This window comes from Tamandua tetradactyla, chromosome 7 (genome assembly GCF_023851605.1).
Source record: "Tamandua tetradactyla isolate mTamTet1 chromosome 7, mTamTet1.pri, whole genome shotgun sequence".
Classification (NCBI taxonomy): domain Eukaryota; kingdom Metazoa; phylum Chordata; class Mammalia; order Pilosa; family Myrmecophagidae; genus Tamandua; species Tamandua tetradactyla.
The window spans coordinates 57,565,216-57,580,403 of record NC_135333.1 but is presented as its reverse complement, the minus strand read 5'-3'; the positions used below and the strand labels follow the sequence as shown (position 1 = coordinate 57,580,403).

Genomic DNA, 15,188 nt, shown 5'->3' with positions numbered 1-15,188 from the left:
ATCTCCCAGGGGTTCTCCCACCTCTGCCCATCAACCCTAGTCTCTTATAGATAAATTCTGGGCTAAATTTTTAATCAGATATTTCAGCTGGATGCTACCCGCAGGGTAGTGTCTCGCAGTCTGTGTCCCCCCAAAACACAGAGGGATTTTGGGGAGAGGGATGTGGGGCAGCACTCAGTGACCTCAGCAGCTTATTCACCTCCTTTGGCCCTAGTTTTCTTACCTGTGCAATGGGAGAACAGCACCCATCACTGAAGGCGGGTCAGGCGTAGTTCATGTTGAGCATTTAACATGGTGCCTGGCACAGACCAAGCACCAGATGGGTATAAGGTGGCGAGGACTAACCAGCAGTGAAGGCCAGCTCTGCAGGGTTTTAATGGTCAGGACACATCACCTCCTGGGCCTCCACCTCCTTATCTTTTTAACATCAGGGTGTATAGGAGTGGGATGCCCCTAAATAGTTCTGCAAACAGAAGATGTTTCTTGGGAACCCTTGTGAAATAATGTGACATTCTGTTCTGGTGTAATGTGTGGTCAAGTTTGGAAGTTTTAGGGGCCATTGTCATAGATACTTAGGAGTACCCACCCCAGGGAAGGGTGAGGTGAGGTCCAGAGCTGCACCTGGCTTCAGTAGGATACAATGGACAGATTGTCTGGTTCCCTTCTCCACCCTGTCCCCTGCTCGCCTCCACTTTAGAACTGCTCCTTCAGGGGAGCCTGGAAGCCTTTGTCTATGCCAGGAGTAGAAGGTTCTGAAGATAATGGTCCCACTAAGTTAACCTGGTTTCAAAGAATTTGGCCTGTATGCTGGTCTCACTACTGACTTCTCTTTCAACTTTTTCTCTCTGCAGCCTTTGCTAGGGAAAGCCTGTTTGTAAGTATTTTTCTCTGAATAATTTTGCTGCTTGCCCATCTGTATTTTTGCTTGCTAATTTGGACTTGTGCCTGTTAAAATGTTGAGAATAATGACAGTTTAGGGGAAAGCCAAAATCTTCCATTGTGGAAGGAAGAAATGGGGATGGGGAGAGGGAAAAGATAATTTGTGGATTTTTAGAAAAGGCCCAGAAAGAATTATGGCCCAGCTGTTTTTCAGTGTTGCTACTGTCCCTGCTACAGTTCACTTCCTTCTCTTCAGTCCCTCTTGGGGCTTTCCATTGCTGTTTGTAATTGCACTGTCTGTGGCTTGACATGAATCCAACATTTACCTTCTAGAGTCAGATTTTGCTGGCAAGCTAGGTCTCTACCCGCTACCATAGTCTTTTTATGTTCCCTTGCTCTCCCCTAGTAGACCATTGTGCTTTGAAAGGCTGATTTTACTGGGACCCTGATCTGCAAAGCAAATGTACTGGAAAGTATGGGGAGGCGGTGTGGGGAGCCCTGCAGCCTCTCCCTCTGGTTCTTGCCCTCCAGAATGTTCTGTGTGGAAGTTGTTCTTCCGGATCAGGTTGCCCCATATTGGAACCTACTCAGCCTTTAATGGTCATTTTCAGGATTGGTGGCAGCTTTCATATTTGATTCACTTGATTTCCCACTTCCTTCAGCCAGAGTTCTTTGGCAGAAACTTTCTGGTTAACCATTAGCTGTAGCAGCCAGTGGACAATTTACCGTTTCTTTTGCTCCAATGATCCCCAACCACAGAAGCCACCAAGGCCTTTAGCTTTTGTAAGAGCCACCATAAAATACCACCTGTCCCTTTTTTCCCTCTTTTGCTTATTACGTTAACTTGACTAATTTATGCAGAAACTGAAAAAATTTGAGGATTCAGTGTTAGAAACTTAGGAGAGTGGCTTGCTTGGGGAAAATAGGACTTGCTTAGCATTGTACTTAGACTGTGGTAGAACCAGGTGAACTAAAAGGCATTTTTGTAATGCTTATAGCTCAGAGAACAGGCTTGTACATATCTGGTGTCTCTGATCCTTAGCCCTAGGGGAGGCAGGCAGGGCATCCCCTTTAATAGATGAGGGCTGAGGTTCAGTGACTGGCCCAAGCATGGGGCAGAACCGGCACTTGAATGAGTCTCCTGGTTCTGAGAGCTGGCTTCTTTCTCTATACTGATTTCTGAGTACGGCCCAGATACTGTTTACCTACCTCAGTTGAAAGCTGCCTGGTATATGCAAACTGTGGGGTGCTTCCCTGGGAGTGTTTGATTTTCTACTTCCCTCTGCAGCCTCTTGTTTTCACCTGCATCCAGGGTGAGTTTTGTTAACTTCATGGTGGTCCTTCTTCCTTAGCTTCACTCTTTACAGAGAAAGAGATCCTCACAATCCATTTTCTGTTATCCCCTTGGAACCAGGTTTGCACATGAGCTACTTTGGGATTGAGGGCTCGCCACATATTAAGTCTTTGGGTTTGAGCCTTTTAGGCACGTTCTGACCCTGGTGACCGGCGCCTTCCTCCTACTGGGAGCCTGCCGTTTTGGGGCCTATCCCCCCCCAGTCTTCTAAAGTTGAACTTGTCCATCTTCAAAGCTTTTGGCTAGAAGTCCTCCAGCTCTATAAACTCATACTCTGGCACTTCAGCCTCAGCCCAAGCCCAGCCTGGGAGCCTGATGCTCATGGATGCCTTCACTGTTGAGATGCAGGCACATCTGATTCTAGGAGGCAACCTGGGTCCTGTGACCAAAATTTATTCTTACAATCAGACCGAGCAGGGTTTGAATCTTGGTTCTCTGCCCTCTGTCTTTGAAACTCTAGGCAAGTTAATGCAATTCCAGGACCTCACTTTCCTCAGCTATAAAACGGATGGTAACTTAAGGAGAATTTAGACATAGTACCTAGCAGACTGTGGTTTGTGGTTAATGGCTGGTGGATAGTAGCCGCTGCTGTGACTGTGCAAGGGGCTGGGGCCCCAGGAACACATACATCCAGGTCCCTCTGGGGCTAGGCCATACCTCTCTGCATGTTGATGCTCTCCTGATCCTTCTACACCAGCGAGATGGTTTTTCTTCTCATGGGCAGCATGGGTTTTCAGATAAAGGAGTGGGGGAGCCCTAGGGCTTTTGGGGTGGTGGTCTGACTATTCATATGCTGCTACCTGATGCCAGCCTCTTGGTTTCTGACTATTTATATGCTGCTACCATATGCAGCCTGAGTGGTCCTTTCCCTGGGGCTGCACTGGCTGCTGTGGGGTCCAGAGACCATGAGTGTCATCACGGTGTGTCCTTCATTATAAAATTTCATATGCACACTGAAAAGACAACACCACTAAAGTTGTTTGTTTTTTCCTTTTTCCATCTGCTTCTTCCTTTTCCCCACTCTGCGTGAAAGACGAACTGTCTGTCACATATTCTCAAAGTTCTCTCCTTACTAACCCTGGGAAAGGTAAATGCGTGGCGCATGCTCCCTCTGTCCTCTCCCCCATCTCTCTGCGCCCTGGTGGCCCACCACAGACTGGCCTTGTGAACATGTCACCCCATGCATCTCATGTCTGGGAATTTTCTCCACGAGCAACACCATTGTCTTGGGGTCTCTCTCTTCTCCTCTCCAGTGTCTTTCTTGTCCCTTCTATGTCCTGAGCCAGGAACACTGTGAGTGAGTGATGTGAATGCCCCATGCCTTGCGATTCTCTTTGGTGACCATTTGTGGATATCCCGGCTCGTACCATCTGAGGGCAGGTGGAGCAAGTGGCTATAGCAGGAACAGCAGCTCTGACATGGGCTGAGGTTCTCTAGATGTGAGGATGCAGGGCACTCTCTGGGAGAGACTCGCAGAGGGTTATAATTTCCTGGCAGTCTGAGGGTCAGGCTGCCTGTGTTTCCAGGTCTGGGAGAGCAGACCCAGAGCTGGGCAGTGGCGTCAGTGCTGCCCCAGTGCCTAGCTTCTCTTATCAGAGGCTTTTCCAGCCTTGGCCCTCAGTTCTGCTGTAGGGGAAGGAGGAAGTGGTGGTGATCCATGTGTATTTTTGGCTGGGATTCTGCTATCTTCTCCCACTCCTCTTTAAGATGTGGCCACCCTCAGCATTTTAAGAGAATACATTTTGAAACTGTTTCTTTTTTTGAGCTTTAGATCAAGGGGGTTAGATATAGAGACTTGTTAGTACTTTGGCAGGGGACTTCTGTCCTCAGCTGGTATCATTTTCCTTCTAAGGGGTTTTGGTGCTGTTCAGTTTCTCTGTGAGCATGCTTCTGTTAGAACTGGAACAGGGGCATCTTGGGCCCTGTCTTTGCAGCTGTAGCTCCCTCAGGAGTCCTATCTCCCTTCACAGGTCCCCTGCCCTGCCCAGCCACCCAGTCATGTTTGAGTTCTAGTTGGCCAAGCCTATTGTCCTAGAATTGGGCCCCTCTGAGTTGGGACTGTGTGGCTGTGCTTTTAGTTGGGGCAGGAGGAGAACACTTAGGCTTATTTAGAGGACCCCCCCAATCCCTGCCCTGCCTCATTTAGAGGACCCCCCCAATTCCTGCCCTGCCTCATCCTCTGCTTGTCTGGGGCCAGGAGAGTTCACTGTGATGGCAGAGAGCAGTCATGGCTTTCTGAAGGACATTGAAAAGGCCCTTGGTCCTTGAAGGACCATTGGTGCTGGTTCCCACCCAGTTCCTGCCACCTCCCAGGAAGAGCACTAGAGCTGCTGGTTTGGGGTCAGTGTGGCTTTTCGCCCTCCTTCCCTTCTTCCCAGACGCAGTTGACAGGTCTCTTACCTGAGAGGGCCCCTGCCTAGTGCCAGCCCCCTTCTCCTGTCTAACTCTGGTGGATTACCTTCCATATTGTTCCTGTGACCAGCCCAGGGTGCTCTGCAGCCTGTTCTGTAGATGATGCTTTCCCAGGGGTGTGTTCTCTGTTTGCGGGGGTGGGATGGAGTGGGGTCTCAACTGCATGGCTTTGAGTCTTTCACTTTAGAACCTCTGTTGGAAGTAAATAACCATTCCTCTTTTGCTCCTTCTTTTCTCCTCAAAACAGAACCTGAAAGGCTCCCAGAAGAGTCTTCACTCCCCCAGGAAATACTGAAGCAGATGAACCCGGTTCCATTCCATTCCCATCTCTGAAGCTTAGCTCGTGCTCCTCCCTTCACCTGAGGCCAAATGAGCCCAAGGACTTCTTCCCTAGCGGGGTGGGGATGATGTAGAAGGGGTCTGCCATAGCAAAGAGAACCCGTGTCGCCCCCCCCACCCCCCAAGATTGCAGCCACGTTGTCCTCCGCTAATTCCAGGCTTCCAGGAAGGAGGAAGTCAGACAAAGCCCCAGGAGGGGATGCCGGGCACCTCCAATCCTTTTTGGTTTTGTTGTTGCATTTTCTTCGTTCTGCCTGTTCACAGCTGGGGAAAGAATGCTGGCAGCAGAATCTGGAAGTTAACGGAGGGCTTGGTCCCAATTGCTGAAGTTGAAGGGATTTTAAAATCACCTGCATGGGTCTTTTGTGCACCTTGACTCGGGGCCGTGCCTCACGGAGAACGGACTTGTGTATGTGGTGGTTTGGGGCCGTGGGAGCCAGACTGGGATGTGGAGAAAATGCTTTTCTACAGGAACCCCTGAGCTGAGATGGCCTGTCAGTTGAGCTCATGACACACAGTCACTCCTGCATGTCCACACACCTCTCCAGGACTGTGTTCCACCACTGAAGATGTCAAAGGGCAACAGGAAATCTTTTGCTGAAATAAGATGAGCAGGACCTCCCTCTTATGGGAGCTCCTGGTCCCCTCTACATCTGCTTCCTGTTTTTGGAGGCCTCTGAGGGAATCGCCTTCTGGGGGCTGCTTGTTTTTTTGCACTTTTTGTAGAAGAAGTGTGATGAGACGTTGCATCTTCTCTTAAGGACCTTTAGTGTGTGGTCTCTACCCTTGGGGTCCTTGAGCTTCTGAAAGATTGTGGGGAGTGGGGCGTGTCCGTGAGATGGGGAAGCTCCAAGGGATCCCAGGCAGTTAACCAGGGAGTGAGTCATCAAATGGTCAAAAGACAGACATTATCTAGGAAGCAGCATGGAGAAAAACAAGGGTTTTCTTCAGAACTTTCAGAACTTTCATTCCCCCATTTTTCCTATGTGGGGACAGTGGCCAAAGCAAGTCCTCATTAGATGCCATTTCCTCTAAGAGGCTGCGTATGATCCCCGACAGGACTCAGCTCAACTCCTCAGGTTTCTGCTGAGGCTTTGCTATATGCCTAGCCCTTCCCCAAACTTGGGGAAGTTTAAAGAATAAAATGTAGTCCTTACCTTGCCTTCATGGCAACCGTGATACTTTGCAGGGGAGGGGTTAGAAACAGAATGATGGGACTTGTGGTTTAAATTACTCCAGTTTGTGCCTCTTGGTTGTTCCTTGTTGCCTCCAAGTTTTGGGGGTATGAGGGGGTGTCTTGAGGCCCAAAGGGAACTCAGCAGTATGGTTTGTCCACTTGGCCTTTTAAGGGTCTCTCGAAGTTGCTGCCAGAGGTCACTTTAGGCTCCTGCTTTTGCCTTTGAACCTGTACACCCCCTCCTTCCAGCTCAAGGAACAGATATCTGAGGCTGGGATAGAAAGCAGAGCTTTAAGGAAGGCACATTTCCCTGCTGGGATCAAATGGGAAGTGGGGGCATACTTCAGATGCCCCCAAACATCCAATGCTTCCTATCCCCCTGAATTGGCCATCTGCCTGAGAGGATGTCTCTCCATACATTTCTGTACAAGTTTGAACTGGGATTAGTTTTCCTCTTTCCCACCATCTTGAGTCTTATGAGACCCTGTTTGCATGGGTGTGAGTGCGTGCATGATGGCCAGTCGTGTTTTTGGATACAGTTTTTAGCTCTTGAGAACGGTTTTCTTATGTTCCAGTTTCAGGGAAGAACGGGCTCGTTCTGCTTCTAGTGGTCAGAGCATACTCTGAATATAGACTTAAGTCTTACACAAGTGGGGGCACATTGAAGATGTGTTTCCTCCTCGCCTCTGACTGCTTAAAGTAAAGCACCCATCAGCAAGGCTTTGCCTGACATAGAACTTCCGTTTGGAGAGGGCCTGCCCAGGTGGGGGGATTGGAACATGCCTTTGTATGGGAGGGTAGGATCTTCAGGAAGTAGGATGCTGCTTCATTAATAAGCTGGCCATTTGACTTCTGAGGAAGCATTTCTGGAAGGTGCGGGTGACCCCGCACCACTCTTCTGCCGAGATGATGAATTCTTACACACTCTCTCCAGGAAACCCTGCCTGGGACCAACATTCTTAACTTTGCCTGTTTGTGTTTTGGTGAGATCCCCCTGCTCCTTATTCTGTCCAGAGAGTATAACCACGAGCAAAGCTCTTCATTTGGGGGAGAAAAAAAAAACTGTTTGAACCACACCAATGATGTTTTCATTTATAATACTTGAAATTTATTTTTTTATTATTTTGATAGCAGATGTGCTATTTATTTATTTAATATGTATAAGGGGAGCCTGGAAATAGAAAGCTGTATAGGTCAGGTTTAGTTGTTAATTGATTTACGGGGCCTTTTACGTGTGACTTATGACTTATCTGTGTTCTGTATATTTGTCTGAATCAATTACCTGGGATGAAGCTATGCTAGCATTCAAACAGGGAATGCTTTTGAAAAATTTGTATATTTTGCAGTTGCCAGACCAATAAAATACCTGGTTGAAATACTCTGATGAAGTGTACTTCTAATCCTTTAGGGTGGGGTGAAGAAGAGCCTTTAATATGAACATTTGAGGTCAGCATGCCAGGCTTCTACCACTGAACTCTTGACCTGCTACTTCCTTATCTTCCTCTAAACAGTATGTTTGGTTTCAGAAAGTCTAGAACCTACATTTGGGAAATAATAAGCCATGGCAATTTTTAGTTCCCTAAAACTAAAACTGGTTGCACTTCCCTCCATTCCTTGTGCCAAGCTCTCTTCCTCTAGGCAAGGGCAGGGCCCAGGCTGATGTCTTAGCTTGGCTTGGTCTTTTTACTTTTTCTCATAGGCACAGTTTTACAAATGATTGTACTTTAAACTGTTTAATAAACATTCTTTTGAGAACTGGTTAACTAGTCTGTGGGGAAATCTAATTAGAGCATAGTATCCCACTATAAACATTGGTCTAAGTGTTTAAAATAAAAAATCAAACTATTGAAAAAGAGAAGAATACCATTGGCTGATATCGAATTTTTGGATGGGGAAAGTGACCTTAAAAATAACAAAGAAAAAAAAACTACAAAGGAAATTATTCAGAGCCCGTATTCAAGTGTTTTAAGTTCAAGGTCATCAGAAACCATTGTAAGCAAAAGTAAAACAACACATTAGGAGAATATTTGCAACAAATGTGAGCCCCCCATACTCATGTTAAAATATAAATTGATGGAAAACACATCCAGAGCAATAAGAAAAACATTAAGCACTGAACAATGGCTTTCGTCTAATCCTTACTACACACCTTTCCTATCTGTTTAAAATGGAACCACTGTGGATTGGTGGAGTTAAGTAACTCACTCAAGATCTGCCGCTGCTAAGTGCTGGCCAGAATTGGGTCTTACTTCCATCTTGCCCTAACCTGGTTCTTGAGTGAGGAAACTAAAGAGTAACCTAAGTGTATAAGTTCTTCAACTACAGATGAAATCATATATATTGGAAAGATCCTGGGCAGAAAAAAGTCTATACAGAGACCACTGAATTTACAAATTGGCAGGTGAGATGGCCCAAATTCGGGGTATTTGTTCACTCATTTGCCAAACACTTACTGTCTATTAATTTTAGTTAAGTTTCTGAAGTCGAAAGGAATAAGATGCCCTGCCTTTGCAAAACAAGGGCATATGTTGATGGGCTGTCATGGTGTGACAAGGGTCCAGCTCATGTGGATGGATGGTGGGGACCTCAAGCACTGGCAGGTTGTCTTCCTGAGATCCTTAGCTGAGTGATTGCTGCTGCTCCAGTAGTAGTGCATTCAGTCCTGGGAGGATAGAGAACTAGATTTCTGCTGAGCTGCTTTTTAGGCCTTTGAGGAGGTGCAGGCAATACAGGGGGCCAGCACATCTGGGGGAAGGGCTGGGGGAGTCTTCATAAATTGTGTTGCCAGCCTTACAAGCTTACAGGGATCATGACAAGGCACGGGCTTCTGACTTTTAGCCAAGGAGACCCATGCGCTGATCCCCATGGGTGATCAGGCTCACTTTGTGCCAATCTTGAGTGCTAGGCCTTGTGATCTAGCTGGGGGCAGGGATTAAACCGGGGCAATTAGAAGTCAGAGCACATGGCTCTGGAATCAGCAGTTCTTGATTAGAGTTGCACGTAAGAATTGTCTGGGGAGATTTCCCAAAAGGCACAACATACCCTGGTCCCATTCAGAGAGGTTCTGACTCAAAATTCAAGAGTTCAAGGCATTTATTTTGGGGAAGGAGGCTGTTCTCCCTAATTCTGAGAAATCCCCTTCGAGAACCACTATTCCCCAGATGGACCAAAATAAGTAAAGGAAGATGGAAGTGTGTCTGATGAACATAAATTATCATGCAGATGTCTGTCACTAGTGTGGCACCTTCCACACTGGGGCCCTGGTATAGAGGTGGGGATGTAGCAGTGACAGCAGCCTGTACCCCCCAGGAAGTTTACTGTGTGGTGAAAGGGGTTCCTCGATGTGGAGGCCTAATTCAAAATATAAATTTGTGTATTTTCTTTCATATTAATATCTCACTCCTTTCCTCCTAAGGTGACTTTATCCCTCACGTACACTTAACCAGGTGGTCAGTCAAACACAAAGTTCTCCCTGTCTTTTATGAAAGCACAAGCAGTCCTATTGACGAGATTCAGAATTAAATTGATTTTAAGAAGATAAATGCCAGAATTTTACACACACACACACCCAGGGCTATGATTTTTGGATGGAGATTTGTATCTCATACACAAATAATCAAGCCCCAGTGTGACTCCATCAGCCCCATTTCGGTAGATGGCCAGAAATCTAGACATACTCTCTTCTCTACCTTCTCATTTTCAAATTCTACATTCAGTCCATCAGCAAATCCTGCTGGTGAAGTCCTCTAAATTTGCCACATCCAAGTACTTCTCATCACTTTCTCTATTTTATATCCTAGACTAAGGACCATCATCTCTTGTCTTGATCAGTGCAAGATTTTCCTCTCCAGTTTCTTCCTTCCACTTTTGCTGCTTATCTTCTTTTCCTAGGGTTGCCATAACAAAGTACTACAAGCAAGGATTTGTTCTCTCAGTTCTGGAGGCTAGAAGTCCAAAACCAAGGTGTTGACAGGGCCACACTCCATCTGAAACCCATAAGGAGACTCCTTCGTGACCTCTTCCAGCTTCTAAGAGCTCCCAGCAATCCTTGATGTTCTTTGGCTTGTAGATGTAACACTCCAGTCTCTGCCTCTCTCTTCATATCACCCTCTTCTCCGTGTGTCCCAAAATCTCTCTTGTAAGAACACTAGCCCTTGGGTTTAGGGCACACCCTGATCTAGTAAGACATCATCTTAGCTGATTATGTCAGCAAATATTTACAATTAAGGGCACATTTACAGGTTCTAGGCGTTCGTGAATTTTTGGGTGACACAAATGAACCTTGTACACCCCCTTATATCTGTTATCGACATAATAGCCAGAGTGATCTTTTAAAATATGTCAGATTTTGTCACTGTTCTTAAAATCCTCCAATGGCATCCATCTCAGGATAAAAACCCAAAGCTTTACCTGGCTTACCCAAAAATCCCATATGGGGTTTCCATTTCCTCTGATCTTATTCCTGCAACTCTCCCTTGCTCATTCTGCTCTAACCACAGTGGCCTAGAATGTGCCACACATGAGTGGACCTCAGGGCTTTTGTGCTTCCTGTTCTCACGTTTGGATGTTATTCTCCCAGATGGCATGGCTCTTTCCTCCTGATCCCCATTCAAAGCCTTCAAAGACTATGCTAAAAACAGCTTCCCTCTCTCCCAAGTCACTCCATCTACCCCTACCTGGCATTATTCTTCTCTATATAACTTTTTTTAACCATCGATCATACCATGTATTTACTTATTTTTTTGTCTTCCACCACTAGAATGGAAGGTCCACGACAGCAGATTCAGTTCACTGCTGGTTTGTAGAACAAGTACCTGGCTTTTCATCTTTTTTCAACACAGTGTAAATGGGTTTGAATCAGGTTTTTCTCAGTGTGTGAGCCAGTCTTGTCTGTTGATGCCTCAATGGCCTAGATAATCTGCAAAGGCACTGGTTTCTACCTATAGATTCTGACACATAGCTAAGACCAGACCAAAAGAGGAGGCTAGTAAAGACGTTAGAAACACCTCCACACCTGGTAATTTTGTCATGTAAGGCTTAAAAGGACCCTTCCCACACTCTTGGAAAGACGTTTTTGGATTATTTAATGGTGTGGGCGATGATGGCAGAAGCCTCACCCCCTTTTCATGTTTGGAGATTGTCAGCCATATATGATTCAATGAATAGGATGAAACAAAGACTAGGGGTCACTAAGGTGGTAGACTGTTGGAAAGAAACCAAATGGAGATGGGGATGTGGATGGGCGCTGAGAAGTGTCCCCATATATAAAATATTTCATGGCATTATATTTGTCAATAACTCCTCAAGCCTGGAGGGTTTTGGGGGTACAGGTAAGCTATCCATTTTGAGTTCCTTGAAACTCTGCATTAAATTGCGACCATCAGGGCCATTCCACCAGGACAGGTCAGGTTCACTGAGCAAAAGAGATATGAACAATGTCTTATTTTTTTAAAAATTTTTATTCACGTCTTCATGCACCATATAGTCCATCCAAAGTATACAATCAGTGGCTCACAATATCATCACACAGTTGAGTATTCATCACCATGATCATTTTTTAAATTGTAGAATACAACATATGTATACAAAGCAAAGAAACAAAAAAGCAATAGTTTTCAAAGCACTCTTCAACAAGTAGTTACAAGGCAGATTCCAGAGTTTGTCATGGGCTACCACATCATCCTCTCAGATTTTTCCTTCTAGCTGCTCCAGAATATAGAAGGCTAGAAAGAATAAATCCACAATTGACTTTTCCTTTTTTGTGAAAAAGAACATATATACAAAGAAGCAATAAATTCAAAGCACATTGTAGTAATTAGTTGTAGAATAGATTTCAGAGTTTGGTATGGGTTACAATTCCACAATTTTAGGTTTTTACTTCTAGCCGCTCTAAGATACTGAGCAATCGTATTTGTTTGTTAAATCCTACCTTCTCTGCATAACTCCACTATTACCTTTGATCATTCTATCCCATTCTTTAGGGGTATTTGGACTATGCCCATTCTAACTATTTCATATTGGGAGGGGCTGTCAATAATATGAGGTAGGGAGATGGAACTAGCTGATGTTCTGGAGAGGCTGGGCCCTCTAGGTTTCAGGATTTGTCTGGAACAGGGACCCATTTGGAGGTTGTAGGTTTTTGGAAAGTTACCCTAGTTTATGGAACCCTTGTAGAATCTTATATATTGCCCTAGGTGGTCTTTAGGATTGGCTGGAATGGTTTTGGTTGGGGATTGGCAAGTTATGATAGGTAGCAATGTCTAATTGAAATTTGCATAAGAGTGACCTCCAGAGTAGCCCCTCAACTCTATTTGAACTCTTTCAGCCACTGATACTTTATTGGTTCACTTCTTTCCCCTGTTTTGGTCAGGATGGAATTGTTGATCCCATGGTGCCAGGGCCAGATTCATCCCTGGGAGTCATCTCCCACACCACCAGGGAGACTTTCACCCCTGGATGTCATGTCCCACATAGTGGGGAGGGCAATGATTTCACTTGCAGAGTTGGCATACAGAGAGTGAGGCCACATCTGAGCAACAAAAGAGGTCCTCCAGAAGTAACCCTTAGGCATACCTATAGGTAGACTAAGCTTCTCTGCTACCTACATAAGCTTCACAAGAGTAAGCCTCAAGATCAAGAGCTTGGCCTATTGATTTAGGTGTCCCTAATGTTTGACACAATATCAGGAGATTCCCTAATGGTAAAGTTTAATAGTTTCATATTTTTTCTCCCATTCCTCAAGGACCTTGCCAGTGCTTTTTGATTATCTGCTTACTATATTCTAGGATGTAACCAGGTATTACCTTAAGCTATATAGAATTAAAGGCCCTCATTCTTATTCTGGGCTCCCTGTGTTTCAGTTGTTCAAATGAGCTATACAGACAGGTGGGGTTCGATTATGTGCTACAGAAAATTTAGATTCCTGATAAAATAAACCTTTCTTCCTTTGGTCTCAGAGAGTAGTGCCGTTCTAAAATATAGATGTCTTCCTTACTCCTGTGTTCTGAATTACCTTACTCCCGACCTGATCATCTTCATTCTTATCTCTAAATACCAGGTTATATAAATATAAAACAACCTCTAAAAATCCAGAAATAATAATTACCACTCCAGACTAAATGTGTCTACTATAAGAGCTTACAATCTAGGCTCTTGTTTTCTCATAAACATTTCTAAAGAAGACCATTCAATAATTGTTCTTTCTGTTTCTGACTTGTTTGCCTCACCAAATGTCCCACAGGTTCATCACATTGTTGCATGCCTCATGACTTCATTCCTTTTTGTAGAAGCACAATATTCAGTCATATGTATACACCATCATGATCATTTTTTGAACATTTGCATCACTCCAGAGACAGAAATAAAAAGGAAAAACGTATACATCCCTTGCCCCTTATACCCCTCCCTCTAATTTTCCACTAATATTGCAGTCTACCCAATTTGTTTACCCCTTACTCCTCCCCATTATTTATTTATTTAGTTAGTTCTTATTTTTTACTCAACTGTCCATACCCTGGATAAGAGCATCAGCCACAAGGTTGTCACAATCACATGGTCACATTGTAGAAGCTGTATAGTTACACAGTGATCTTTGAGACCTGAATCAAGGCCACTAGAATACAAAGGGGCAGAAGGAATTCTCAAGGCTTTTGTGAGATTCAATTCATTTCCCCCAGTCCAGGATACCTAGAGGAATTGAAGGGGCTGGAGAGAGGGGAGACAGCTGGCCTGGCACTATGAAACAAGGAAGCGACCCCGGCTTTGGGGGTGGGCAGTCCTGGGCACACCTCTGTCCCATCAATACTGGATGTGACTTGGAAAGTTACTTAATGGTTTTTTAAATTGATTTAAAAAAATTTTTTTTAAAGACCAAAAAACACCAAACAAATGCAAACATTCGTAACTTTTGATCATTCCGTTCTACATATATAATCAGTAATTCACAATATCATCACATAGTTGCATATTCATCATCATGATCATTTCATGGAACATTTGTGTCTATTCAGAAAAAGAAATAAAGAGAAAACAGAAAAAAATTCATACATACCATATCCCCCACCCCTCCCGCTCACCAATCACCAGCATTTCACTCTAAATTTATTTTAACATTTGTTCCCCCTATTATTCATCTTTATACCATATGTTTTACTCGTCTGTTGATAAGGTAGATAAAAGGAGCATCAGACACAGGGTTTTCACAATCACACAGTCACATTGTGAAAGCTATATCATTATACAATCATCTTCAAGAAACATGGCTGCTGGAACACAGCTCCACATTTTCAGGCAGTTCCCTCCAGCCTCTCCACTACATCTTGACTAACAAGGTAATATCTATTTAATGCAAAAGAATAACCTCCAGGATAACCTCTCGACTCTGTTTGGAATCTCTAAGCCATTGATACTTTACTTTGTCTCATTTCACTCTTCCCCCTTTTGGTTGAGAAGGTTTTCTCAATCCCCTGATGCTGAGTCTCAGCTTGTTCTAGGGGTACTTAATGTTTTTAAACTTGTTTTCTCACTCGTACAATGGGGATATTTATACCACTTTTTAAATTTTATAAGATGCACCATCAATTTAATAACTTTGTGCAAAAGAGAACAAACCAGTGTAAGACAAAATCCAATTTCAGATATATTAAAATGGAGACAGACATTTTTCTTAGAGAAGTGAAAAAATACCATCGATACATTTGAGACTTGGCATGAGGACTAAATCTTAAAAATATAGTGCTTTTGGTAGTGGCTGGCACAGAGTAAGCACTGAAATGGTAGTCAATAATACACTTACCTGTATGCCTTAGATGCACTTTGTGTACTGTCTCCACTTTATGCATGTGGAACTGAGGCTTGGGAGAACTTGTGAGTCCTGGTTGACTTTACCTGGCCATAGCTAGGGAAAGAACCCAGGTCTGCCAGACTGGCCAGCTGCTGCTTTTAGCCAAATCATGCAACTAAGAACTGCAGCTTGAGCCTGGCCCTACCTGATTATGGGAGTTGGAAATTAACAAACAGGCTTTTGTG

General features: G+C 44.5%; 1 protein-coding gene across 6 annotated transcripts in view; it reads left to right on the top strand.

The window, feature by feature from the left end:
• PFKFB3 (6-phosphofructo-2-kinase/fructose-2,6-biphosphatase 3) overlaps positions 1-7,545 on the top strand; it is a 99,777-nt gene extending 92,232 nt beyond the window's left edge. For 5 of the 6 annotated variants that reach the window (XM_077169482.1, XM_077169485.1, XM_077169484.1 and 2 more), the window contains exon 15: positions 4,893-7,545. In XM_077169482.1, the coding sequence (XP_077025597.1) occupies positions 4,893-4,940 (48 nt within the window). In that variant the 3' untranslated portion in view covers positions 4,941-7,545. Of the gene's footprint in view, positions 1-851; positions 875-4,892 lie in introns of all 6 variants that reach the window. The other variant, XM_077169481.1, reaches the window with a different exon arrangement.
• Positions 7,546-15,188: the final 7,643 nt, after the last annotated feature.